Source organism: Corvus moneduloides, chromosome 7, assembly GCF_009650955.1.
Source record: "Corvus moneduloides isolate bCorMon1 chromosome 7, bCorMon1.pri, whole genome shotgun sequence".
Lineage (NCBI taxonomy): Eukaryota > Metazoa > Chordata > Aves > Passeriformes > Corvidae > Corvus > Corvus moneduloides.
This window is the reverse complement of record NC_045482.1, coordinates 24140117-24152520: the sequence shown is the minus strand read 5'-3', so window position 1 is coordinate 24152520 and position 12404 is coordinate 24140117. Positions and strand designations below refer to the sequence as shown.

The following is a 12404-nucleotide window of genomic DNA, read 5'->3' as shown; positions in this document are numbered from 1 at the left end:
CTCCTCTGCAAGCATGGCATCCACAGCTCCCACTCGAAGCAGCCGGTGACCTTCAGGGACATCACGGACTGCAGCTGTCCCTGCTCCAGGGACGCCTCTCCAGATCTGGCCAGGAAAGTCCAGGCATCTGCTTGGCCACGGGTGGCCTTGCCTCCAGGACAGGGGCCCCCCACCTTTCGACATACAAGTCCTGCCCGTTCCTGCCAAGTGGGTAACAGCAGTCAACTTGCTGCAACAAAATGGGTGCTCAAGAGGCTTTTCCCAGCTCTGAGAGATGCAGCAGACTCTCCAAGGCCAGTATGACATCCTCACCCTCAGGGAAACTAAGGCACAGCTACATCCTGCTGTGCTTGCAGCATGAGGAAGTAGCTGGGATACCTAATGGTCCTGCAGACATGGGGTTTGGATTTCCAAAAGCTCTGGGTCATAAACTACGGCTGGACTCTGCTTGTGCAAACAGGGACTTTGACAGCAAAGTGCTGAAAAAAAGAGCCTAAGCTCCCTGGCACAGTGGCAGAAGGCAAAGTCCACAAGATCTTCCTCTCCCATCCCATGGCCACACTGCTCCCACCAGCTGCCACCTGTCCCCAGCTCTGCTGCCCACCAGTGTCCACTTTCCTGGGGTAGGGGGTATTTCCATGCGGACACTTTGGCCACTGACCACCTTGTGAGCCCTAACCTTTCTCCAGGTGCTTGCTGGGCAGGGGTGGCTCAGCCCAGGCCCCCTCTGCACTGTCCTCACGCTGGATGTTGAAGTTCTCGTAGGAGTCCCAGCGGATGAGTGGGTCGGACGTGTTGTAGTCCACAGAAACACTGGGCCCGTTCTCCAGGTGCTCCATGCCTGGAAAGAGGCAGGATGGTCAGACAGGATGACAATGGAACCAGCAAGGGTGGAATGGGGGAACAGCTGGAAAAAAGTGCATGCAAGGAAAATAGAACAGGAGCCATAGGACAAGGCAGGAGATTCCTGTAGGAAGGGCAGCATCAAGACATGGATGAGCACAGGATGTACACTGAGACTCACAAACAAGGTGTACAAGACTGCCTGGGGCTTTTGGGGTTGCCTAGAGACCGGCACACAGACTGACAGTGAGTGTGCATGGGTCTGGACTTTCTGAGCAAGGGAGTCCTTCATTGCCAAACATTCCTTCCATCTCTCCCGGGCCAGCAAGGGCTTTGGAGAGCAGCCTCCTGGGGAAGAGAGCGAGAGAGATAGGGCATCCATGGGTGCTCCTAGATCAGCCTTACTGCCTGGATGCCTCATCCCACCCTGGTGACAAAGGGACTGCAATGGGGCAGGTGGAGGTCACAAGGGAGGGAGCAGGGGATACAGCTGAGGAGAGGGAAAGGAGACAGCATCCAGCTCCAAATCCCCATGGCACTGAGCCAGCCATACCTTGGATCTTCTCAGGGCCATAGGAGAACACAAACTCCACCTTCCCATACTCGGGGAAGCGGTCATCTGGCAAGGAGAGAGCAGAATAAAGGGACTAACTCCATCCATACCTCCAGTAGTAGCCAGTCACCCCAAACACGCCTACAGACCAGCTTAAGGCTGTGAGCTGCTAGGGGATATCCCTGCATGGGGCAGTGCATCTTAGCCCCCAAAACAACCCTGAGGCAGCCCCTCTGCATCAGTAATGGTTTTGGACACAAAAGGGATGATGGTGCCACCACTTCCTGAGCAGCACCACACCCTGCAGACAGAGCAGGGGGTGCCCTGTTTCAGCAGGGGTGGATCTGGGATGGGTGCCCAGACGTCCCCATGATGACACCAGAGTTACAGGGGCAGGAGGATGAGGGAGCCTGGAGCAGGAAAGTGCCAGGGCAGTTACCTCTGAAGGCCTCATCCAGGTCCTCCTTGCCAAAGACGACATCAAGATCATGCACAGCACACGTGTGGAACTGCACACGGAAAATCACGTCACGGGTAGGGCTGCGAAACTTCTTGTGGTAGCACTTCAGCTGCAGAGGGGAATGGGGATGGGCCATCAGAACAAGCCCCCAGACCCAGACAAGGGGAAATCTGGGGGTCCTGAGGCAAGGAGACCACCCAACCCCTGGCTGCTTGCTACACCAGGAGCTGAGCTGAGGATCCTTACCAAGATATCACCCTTGAGCAGCAAGCCAGGCTCAATGGTGATGCAGATGCCCGTCTGGCTGTCTCCTTGCACATTGCTGCAGAGAGGAATGGTGGAGGGATGTGAGCTGCAGTACAGAGCCCCCCAAGAATTCCTAGCACCACCTCAACCAGCCCTTCCACCCAAAGCCAGCCAGGAAAAAGCACAGAGCTGGCCCTCCCTGTGACTGAGAGGGGTCCTGTCCACCACCTCAAGGGGCACCCATTCCCAGTGGAAGAAGGATGGGAAGGGGAAACTGAGGCACAGCTCAGCAAGGGTGCAAAAACTGCTGGGTGGGAGGGTTTGCCCAGGTTCCAAGTGCTGGGGCTGGGCAAACCCTCCACCATCCACCCGGCTCCCACGGCTCAAGTGGAGCTTAGGACACAGAGGGGGAAATCTCAGGGAAGATTCTTCTCCCTGCCTCAGTTTCCCTGCGGGAAGCCCTCCCTCCCAGAGCACGGCCGACAGGCTGCCGACGGGCGGTGGCGTCAGCAGCCAGGGACAAGGGAAGAAAGGAGTTGGATTTCACAGGCAAGATAAACCTGGAGTTTATTACAGGCATCCCATAAACAGTCTATTAAAAGCTGAAAGGCAAGGCTGGGATGGCAGTAAATCTCAGCTAACAGAGACCCATGGCTACATGGAAGTGAGATCCTGGTCCTGGGGGTTGAGATGGGAATAGCCCGGAGGTGAAGTGCTCTGGTCCCTCCAGGGAGACCAGGAGCCAAGGGTCCCACCCAGACTGGGATGTGGTGCTGGCAGAGTGTCTGGGAGGCTGGAGAAATCAACTCCTGCTTTGCCTTCATCAGTCCCTGCTCCCAGGATCAGCATCAGAAAAAAAAGTGGGGAGATTAAAACAGGGGGAAAATCTTTTTTGGGGGAGAAAAAAAAAAGGATATTAGCCCAGCTGGTCAGAGCATGGTGCTAATTACACCACGGTTGTGGGTTCAATCCCCATACAGGCCATTTACTTAAGAGTTGGACTCAATGATCCTTCTGGGTCCGTTCCAACTAAGAATATTCTGTGATCTGTGAGGACTAATCCAGGCAGGAGGAGCAGTTCTTTGGGCAGAGAGAGAAGAACTGCTGTCATCTCCCAGGGAGATGTCCCCATCCCTGTCCCGACTCCCTCCGGGGACACCCAGCCCCAGGCTCCGTGCAGCCCCAGGCTCCCTCTGCTGATACGTGGAGTCACTACAGCCCTCTCAGCAGAAGGGTCCAGTATGGCCCAGTACGCGAAGCATGGCCAGTTACCACCTCCAAAAAAAAAGGAAGCCCCTTTTTTTCAGTTCCCTGGACCTCAAACAGACTAAGCACAGAGCACAAGACCACACGGGACTTGTCCTTGACCCTCTCCATCTTCCCCCGCTTGCCACTCCCCCCCCCCACGCTGGGCAGGAGGAAAGCCCCGTGGTGAGGAGATAGTTACTAGATCCCCGAGGTGTAGACGGGCTGCATGGCCTGGTAGATTTTCAGGAAGGGCCGACAACCTGGAAGACATCAAGGCGGGGAGAAAAGGCACACTGCTGTTAGCCGGCTGGGCGGAGAGGCCAGGGCAGGGATTAGTCACGGGGGAGAAATCCAAACAGGGAGGGAGCCAAGGCAAACAGCCACTCCCCGCCCCAGCCAGCCCGCACCGACTGAGAGAAACATCTGCAATGGGCAGAAAGGATGCTGTGCATGAGCTGAGAAAGGGCAAAGCCCTCACAGTTCGGGTCCTGTAGGACCTAGGGCAAGTGCTGGGCTGGGGATAGGGTGAGATGATGACCTGGGTGAGTTACCAGCACCAGACAGGGTACTGCATCCCAAACCCCAATCCCAGTCTGGTACCATCCTTCCAAAAGCTGTCAGAAAAGGTGTCATGTCACCTCACAGCTCAGGTTAGTGCCCAGCATTAGGAGGGCATCCCCTGAGGGCATGTCTGCCAGGAAAGAGTAGCACCCTGCTAATACAAGTGAACAGTCTCTGAGAGGGAAAGGGAAATTCAAATTGCCAAGGAAATGGCAGAAAATATCCCCCAAGGAGGACAAGCCTGGCCAGGCAGTGTGGGGTGGTGGTGTGGGAGGAAGCAGGCTGGGGAAGCAGCTGGGGGCACCTACCTCCTTTCGACTCAAAGTTGGGGATGCCGTGCATGATGACATGGTGGAGGAAGAGGGGCTTGTTGTTCATCTTGATGCTGCCAGAGAGGAGCCCACTGAAGTAATGGATGTACCTGGAGGGCAGACAGGCAGCTCAGGGGCAGAACCCACAGAGGAACATCCACCTTGGACCCCTGCATCCAACCACCCTATGGGGAAAAAGCCAGCCTAGAAAGGCATGCCAGCACCCACCTCTTCTGGGATGGCTGTCCCACCGGCAGCACCTTGTCCTCGTAGAAGCGCTTCATGGCAAACCTGTCCAGAGCCTGGTCAGCACTGTGGGGATGAAAGGGCAGATGAGGTTGAAGGAAAGTATTGGCACCAGCACCACTGGGATGGAGGTCACCAGTGGGCCCCAGGGCCAACCCAAGACCTCACGTCTCTCTCACCTGGCTGAGATGTTGCTGTAGTGCATGTAGGCAGCGACTACCACCCCCAGCCGGCCACGGTTCCCCTGCAGACACACAGCAGAAGGGGTGTCACAGGGGCAGCAGGGCCTGTGAGCACCTGGGCACAGCCACCCCACACAGAGGCACACACTGATCCCTATATGCACACGCCAGCCCACAGATGCCCCAGCCCTTATTAGACACACACCAATCTACACATATGTGCTGACACCTACCCACACCCCAAGCCACAAACCACCACATTCCCTACATCTCTCAGCCTCTGAGGCTGCTCAGCCCGATCCCTGCAGCCCCACAGACCCCCAGTGCCTCCATCGCTGTGCCCCGGTGACGGGTCCTGCCCACCTTGTTGTGCAGCACCACCACGTTGTGTGTCGCCGCGTTGAGCCACGTGTCCATGGCTTTGCAAATGCTGCAGATCTTCTCCAGCGCAGGTGTGTGCATGTCAGGCCACCCAAAATCCAGCACCTGAACAGGGGGAACAGCCTGGGCTCACATCCACATGCACTCCCATGCAGAGTCCACAGCCTGCCAGTGTGCAAAGCCCAGGGCACGCATCCAGGGTAGGCATTAACTGTGTTGCTCTGACGTGCACCTCCCAGCCCCAAGCCTGCACCCCACTGCCCAGATCCCTGGCCCAGGGAGGCCATCGTGGTCCCACATCTCAGGCCCCTCATCCCAGGTTACTTGGGTCAGCTTCTGAGGGCTCCCCCATTGTCACAGGGATGAGGACAATGCCTTAGGGAGGTCTCCAGGAGATTCCAAACAGCCCGTTTTCAGCTGAGAATGGGGGGCTGGGAGGGCAATGGGAGTCAGGCTGAGATACCACAAATACAGTGTGAAGTCTCAGTGCTTTTCTCAGGGTTTTTCCCAGCTGGGTAGAATAGGTTCCTCCCCCAGACATCTTGTAGCAGGGAGCAGGTCCTGCAGACAGGCCTGCCCTGAGGCCCCTGAGAAGCCCGCTGCTTCTCACAGCTGTGACCCACCTTGGGGTGAAGTTTGTTGACATCACGTCTCCGCTCAGAGAGGTTGAAAAGCTTTAGGGAAGACGAAAAACAGAGTGAGAGGACATCTTCCTCCCTTGCTGCCACCTCACCTCTTCCTCACCCCAAAGCCTTCCCAAATCCTGCTGTGAGAGGCTTCCCTGGACACATTACCCTGGGTAACACCTTGCCACAGGGCAATACAATGACCAAAAACTCCCAGGGGGTCTGAAAGGCACTGGTGACCTTCAACGAGAAAATATCCCCCATAATGCAAAGACCCTCCCTCAACGGAGCCCAGATGGAGACAAGGGTGCAGCATCCATCCCCTGCAAGCACCCATCCCCAGCGGCTGAGCACCCCAGCCCCTTCCCCAGCCTGACAGGGACCTGGCTGTGCCCCTCACCACATAGTTGTTCCCATGCTTGGACTTGAGCATGTGGGCCACTTCACGGAGGTTGCTGGAGTAACTCTGCTCCTCGGCCGCGCTGGGGTAGGAGACGGCGATGATCCGCTCCGTGATGTACACCAGGTCCAGCTCACAGCTGCTCTCCATGGCTGCAGTCAGGCTCATGCTCCTGGGCAAGGGACGGGACCACTGTCAAGACATGGCATGGGGAGGGGACATAGGGACCCTTCCCCACCCTGCAAGACAGGCTGGCACACATGAGGACACAGCTGCCTGCAGCCTTTCCCCTGCTCCCAGTCCTCTTGGAGTGTCTTGGGGACCCAGCTTGGGAGTGGTGGGTCATAACCCCTGTGTCTTCTCCGCTGGGAGCATCTCCCAGGTGTAGCACCTCTGGAGAAGCAGGTGTTGGTGAGAGGGAGCTTCAAGCACAGCAAAGATGGTCATCAGAAGGGGAAACTGAGGCAGCTACCTGGATGTTTTGCAGCGTGACTGCACACTCCTGGGGGATTTTGTGGCATCCTAAAGAACCAGAGAGGAAAAGCAAGTTACTGCCATGACCCAGCCACAGCCAGCACAGGGATCCTGCTAGACCTGGATGTGATGGTGCTGCCAAAGCATCCCACCCCCACCACACCACCACACTGCACTGAGTACTCTCACAACCCCAAAATATCGCTGTCTCCAAATCCCACCAAGCATCCCAGTGGCACAAGCAGCTTGAGACTGATCCCACAGGCAAAACCCAACTCTCACAACTCCAGTGCAGCTGGGACCAGCTGCCATGGGCACTGTGGGGCAGGTGCTTTGCCAAAGGGTCCCACAGGACCTTTTGGGAAGATGCTGAGCTGGTAGAGACAGTTTCAGGCATGTCACAAATCCCTCTTCTTCCCTCTCCATCAGGCTGCAGGCACACACCTGATGGGACAGAGCTGCCTTGGCCCTGCCCAGAGCAGGGGCAGGTTTGCTGCCCAAGCAGCATCGAGGAGCCAGCCAGGCACGACAGTTTGCTTTGGCCCCAGCTCCACCGAGCCAAACGCCTGGAGGAAATGTTTGAGCTCTTGGAGCAGGAAACTTCTATTTATGCATGTTCTCCGGCCTCGAAAATTTCATCTGCAGCCGGCTTGCTCTGTGACTTTGTGACCTCAGCCGAAAAACAAAGCAGGGTTTCCAAAAAAAACCGCTGAGGAAAAACACACTTGCACCTCATTAGTTTTAGTATCTCCAGCTAATAAGCAGAAGTCATTTAAAGACTCATCTCACACAGGCAACATGCCTGGAAGGATCAGAAATAAGAGATGCATCCTGCAGCTGATTCCTGGGATGCCCCATTGGTCCCCAGAGCTGCAGGACTGCTGCCACTCTCCTCGGGGCTGCGGCATCCCACAGCCAGCACACCCAAGACAATGGGAGGAGGTGGGAGAGAGGTTTCCCTGACATCCTTTGCCTGCCACGTTCTGCCCACCCAGCACAGTCCCAGAGCTGCTCCCATGGACAGCCAGCGTCACCCTCCACCAGCCTTGCGTGCCCCTTTCAAGGTCAGGTTGCCCTGCAGAGCAGGAGTTGGGCTCAGCAGCCCTGGGGCCTGGGGACAATGTCTCCCCTCCCAGCCAAAGCCAGAAGGCAGCAGCTTCGCCTCAGTGCCCAGAGGTGCTTGGACAGTAGTGACAATTCCCCCTCCAGTTTTTCTTCCTGGTGTCCCAAATTGCCTGCTTACCCCAGAAACCCCCCAGCATTGCTGAGGGCAAATAAGGTGTTAAAATGCAGCAAAAAGAGAGGTAAAACCTCTCCTGGGAGAGCCAGGCTGCATGGAACAAGCCTGAACCTGAATGTGGGCTCGTCCCTGCATCACCCACCAGTGATCAGGATGGATCCCCACCGTGGCTTGTGCAGTGCCCTAAACGTTCATAATGGAGATTTCCGGGGTCCCACACCCACACCCACTGGCCAGGGGAGCCCCATCAGTCCATATCACCCCATCCAGCTGCAACAACTTCCCAAAACCACTGCCTTTCCCAACAGAGAGCTGACATGGGGAAACCAGGACTCACCCCCAGCTCCCGCACGGGTAAACTGAGGCACAGGAGTGCAAGCAAGCTGGGGACACCAGAGCCCCTCTCCCTCCCCATACCTGGATAGCAGTGAGCCCCTTGCTAATCCATTTCCACGCCATGGCGGGCCCACTCCTGGCACCCTCCAGACCCGGGCAAGAGGGTGCCCAGAGCCAGGGCGCTTGAGCTCCGCCTGCTCCCCAGGCTCTGCCCTGCTCCCCCCTTCCCAACCGCAGCCACGCCACATCTCTGCCGCCAGCCCCTGCACGAGGAAGAGTCAGCCTGCGATCAGCTGATAGGAGCCAGCGCTCCTGTTATTAAACATTCCTGCCCGCCGCCGCACTGGGAGAGACCTTGCAAACGTCCCCTGTGGAGAGAGACTCCAGCCAAGCCAGTACAACCCAGTCCAGCCCAGCACAGGACAGGCTGGTCCCAGTCACTTTGGGTTGAAGATCCCTCAGCCAACCCCATCAAGAATACACCTTTCAGTCCCAAGCTAGCTTGGCATGTCCCCAAGCTCCTGGCAGCATCCAAAACCTGCAGGTCCCTTCTGCTTGGAGAAGGTGATGAAAGGCATGAGAAAGGCTTCAGAAATACCAGGACACATCCCTGAAAGACAGCAAAGCCAGCAAAGGAGGTTTCTGACTGGATTTTTTCTAGCTAAGGATGCTCTTTCTCACGGTTGGAAACATCTCCTGGACAACCAAAGGGATGAGGCAAAGCCAGATCTCAGGTGAGGAAGGCTTTCATCCTCCTTCTCATGGGAACCATCATGCCTCCATCCCTTGGGTCCCAGCCCCAACATGCAGGGAGGCCGGCAAGCTGGATGCAGGCGGGGGGAAGCTGTCCGCGTTGACTTTGGCAGTGCATTTGTCTACACTGTCTTAGCAATTTCATGTCCACAGATTAAATAACAGATACCCAGCTCTGAGACAGGAAAGCCAGCTTTGCAGCAAAAGCCTCGGCCCCCAATATGCTCGGCTCCACCACCGCCTCTGCCACCAAACCTGGGCATCTCGCTTGGCCTTTGGCATGGCCATCATCACCTTGGCTGGCAGGGAGAGAGGACTTCAGGGTCCCAGGTACATTGGGAAACTACAGGAGCATTCCAGGCTGAGGGATTTTGGCTGCAGGGGGTGCTTGCAGCAATGGGACAGGTACAAGTGACCCCCCAGGAGGTCTTGAGGCAGAGATCAGCCTCTGTGACTGGTTGCACTTACCAGGACTTCTACCTGCTTGGTGATGCTCTCCCCCGGGGATGGCTGCAGGCAGGAGCAAGGAGAGGGTGAGAAAAAGGCAAGCAAGAGAGGAGAGATTGAGAGAGAGAAACACACAGAGCGGGGCCAGGGTCAAAAGTTCCCCCTGGCTATTTCTGGTGCTTCCTAGGAAACACACCACGGTCCCATTTCCTTCCCTGCCTGCCAACATGTGTGCTCTTCCCGAAGGTTGGGAATCCCCCAAAACCCAGGTGCAGAGCTGGGATACTCAGGTACCGAGGACGCTGCCATCCTGCCTCTCAGCCACCGCCGCTGGCACGGGGCCACCACTGCCAATGGGAAGCACTTGGCTGAACTCTGAGCCTGCTCCCTGATGGGCACCTGGTGCCCCCACATCCCTGGGATTCCAGATGGATCCTCCATGATCAGACCCTACAGCTAGGAAGTAAGCAACAGGGCAAGCCCAGTGCAGTCCCACACCCAGCCTGGCCACTGGCCACCAGCAAGACCAGCTCCCCAAGCTAAGCCTGATCCCACAGGGCCAGTGAAGGACGCCAGTGGGAGCAGAGCCGGGGTCTGAGATGCTCAAAACAGGAAAATTTGGCAACATGCCACTGGAGAGAGCTCTGAAAGGAGGCTGGGGACAGGAATTAACTTCCTGGGGTGGGGGAAAGTGTCTGGACCCCAAATATATGAAGCAGGAGACAGATACCTCTGTCTGGGAATGGTGGTTATGGTGCCTGGGGGTGGCACAGCAAAAGTACCCAGATGGGTGGGTCCCCAGATGGGAGTCTTGGGACCAGGAGGATGGAGGTCACCCCCAAAACCAGGCTGTTCTACTCTTGACAGCAGGGCCAGAGCAGACATTTCCATCCACAAGACAGGGCAAACCCCTTTCGATTTCCTCCCAAAGCCACAGTAACGGTCCCAGCTTGAAGCCAACATATTTTTGCTGTTGATAAGTGCCCAAGGAGGTTGGCAGGGATGGGGGGTGCGGGCAGAGATTAAACCGGGGGCAGATAACCACCGTGGGGCCCCAGGGCAGGGAGCATGCTCCACTCCTACCCCATGCCCTCGCTCACTTGGGCTCTTGCACTGCCCTCATGAGCTTGCAGGTGAGACCTACATCCCCTACACTCACTTTCCAGGTGAGACCCCTGCCCAGCTATGGGGTGCCCAGCCCAGGGCCCTGTGTGAGGCACGAATATTGCGGCACTGCCAGGCTGCCGAGCCCCAGCTGAAATCGTGCCAGGGCCTCCTCTCCCCGGCGCCTGCCCCAGCAAGCCTTGGCACACGTCTGGAGCAAATAGGAAGGGCTGCCACACTGGCCCCAGGCTATGCCAGTCTCCCCACTGCCCATGCCTGCTCCGCCTGCTGCCACGGGCATGGCTAGGCTGGGGACTGGGCAGGAGAGCTGCTCAGCTGGCCGGACACTGCCTGGTAGGCACCATCATGTCATGCTTCCCAAACCTCTTGCTGGGCATGGCCTGGTTCCAGGTGACATCCCAGTGCCCCGTTACCCCCAGAGCCCAGTTATGGCCTGGAGCAGTGTGACAAAGGACTGTGGCTGTCTGCCCAGTACCCCCACACCCACCCTCCCCAGGACAGGGTGAACGGAGATGATGCATCCAGCTGTTCTCCTGGTGTCCAGAGAGGACAGGGTGGGAACAGCCGTGCAACGTGCAACGCCATGGCCCCAGCAGATCATTAAAGACTCTCAGGAGAGACAATAGTAAAGGGTGACAATAACAAGAGCTGCAAATGTACAGCCTTGGGCGCCCGAGCCAAAGGCACATCTGGTACAGTCATCTCCGGATGTGTAAGAAACCGCCCCAGATCTGGCCAGGGAGAGAAGGCCCTCTGCGCCAGGGGACCCCGGAGCCCTGGATGGTCACGTCCTATCTGCCTGTCCCTCTCTGCAACCCTGCAAGCCCCTCTTCCCTGAAAGCTCCAGCTGCAGGAGTCCCATGATAGCTGGGCTACTCCAACCTGTGCTGCTCACCTGTGGGATGCCTTTCAGCCAGCAATGGTGGGGGGCACAGCACCAAAATGGGGGTGCTCTTACCCCCAGCTCAGGACCCCTGTGGCTTTGAGGGTGGAAGACACATCCTGAAGCCCCAGGACAGAGAAAGCCCCCTACCCAGAGCAGGATGCTTTAGCATCCCCAGAGAGCCCTGGCTGTCACCTAGGATTCACAGTGGAGGTGTCACTTACCAGCTCATAGTTGACAGTGGGGGAGCAGGGGGTCACAGCCTGCAAGGAAGCAGAAAAGAGCCAGGATTAGTCCCTGAAGACCACTGTCCAATATATGGCATGGGAAGAGGTTGGAATGCAGCATTCACCCCCACCCACCCCACAGGGAAAACAGCACCCACCCAAGCAAGTGACAGGGGCACTGCTGCCACCCCCGGCAGGGGCACTCCTGCCACCCCAGGCAGGAGCATAGGCAGCGTTCCAAGGTCAAGGCTGGCTTCCTGGGAATGGGAGCAGGCTCAGGGCCATGGCAGCTGTGCCATTCGTCCTTGGCCAGGGAGCCAGGACAGCCCCAGCCCCAGTCCCAGCCCCAGCCCCAGCCCGGGTGGGCACGGCAGGCACAGCACAGCGTGGCGCAGGGCGGACGCCTGATGCCAAGAGCAGCTCCTGGAACAAACCCCAGCCCAGCCTCGTGAGCTGCTGCAGCCGCCAGCTGAACAGCCCATCTATTGTTACCTTAATTACCAGCGGCAATTACTGACAATTAACCTTGGGTTTTGTGTGCACCCCAGTCCCTCGGGAAGCAGCAGCATGCCAGGGTGGGAGAGGCAGCGCCTGGCCGGTGCTGGGACAGCAGGCACAGGCGCTCCAGCCCTGTGTTGGCCCTGAGATGCCAACAGTAGTGGGAGGGTGTGATTCGGCACTTTGTCCTCTACAAACCCCACCAGGAGCAGTGACCCCAGTCAGCCATCCCCTGCCCCATCCCAGGAGGGAGCCAAGACGGCAAACACCACTCAGGGGCTGGTCCTCTATGGCAGCATGGGGACCCACTGCACCCCACTCTGCCTCTCCTGCCCTGGGCCATAGAAAGAAGGATTTGCCCCAA

At 57.7% G+C, this 12404-nt stretch overlaps 1 protein-coding gene across 11 annotated transcripts in view; it reads right to left on the bottom strand.

Moving 5' to 3' along the window:
- TNS1 (tensin 1) overlaps window positions 1-12404 on the bottom strand; it is a 66301-nt gene that overhangs the window by 35011 nt on the left and 18886 nt on the right. For 9 of the 11 annotated variants that reach the window (XM_032115394.1, XM_032115392.1, XM_032115387.1 and 6 more), the window contains 14 exons: window positions 11540-11578; window positions 9329-9370; window positions 6530-6579; window positions 6058-6229; window positions 5655-5705; window positions 5014-5136; window positions 4648-4712; window positions 4451-4534; window positions 4220-4332; window positions 3550-3610; window positions 2103-2178; window positions 1836-1965; window positions 1397-1462; window positions 680-841 (listed from right to left, as the gene is read on the bottom strand). In XM_032115394.1, the coding sequence (XP_031971285.1) occupies window positions 680-841; window positions 1397-1462; window positions 1836-1965; window positions 2103-2178; window positions 3550-3610; window positions 4220-4332; window positions 4451-4534; window positions 4648-4712; window positions 5014-5136; window positions 5655-5705; window positions 6058-6229; window positions 6530-6579; window positions 9329-9370; window positions 11540-11578 (1234 nt within the window). The remainder of the gene's footprint in view (window positions 1-679; window positions 842-1396; window positions 1463-1835; window positions 1966-2102; window positions 2179-3549; window positions 3611-4219; window positions 4333-4450; window positions 4535-4647; window positions 4713-5013; window positions 5137-5654; window positions 5706-6057; window positions 6230-6529; window positions 6580-9328; window positions 9371-11539; window positions 11579-12404) is intronic. The other 2 variants (XM_032115388.1, XM_032115397.1) reach the window with 1 other exon arrangement.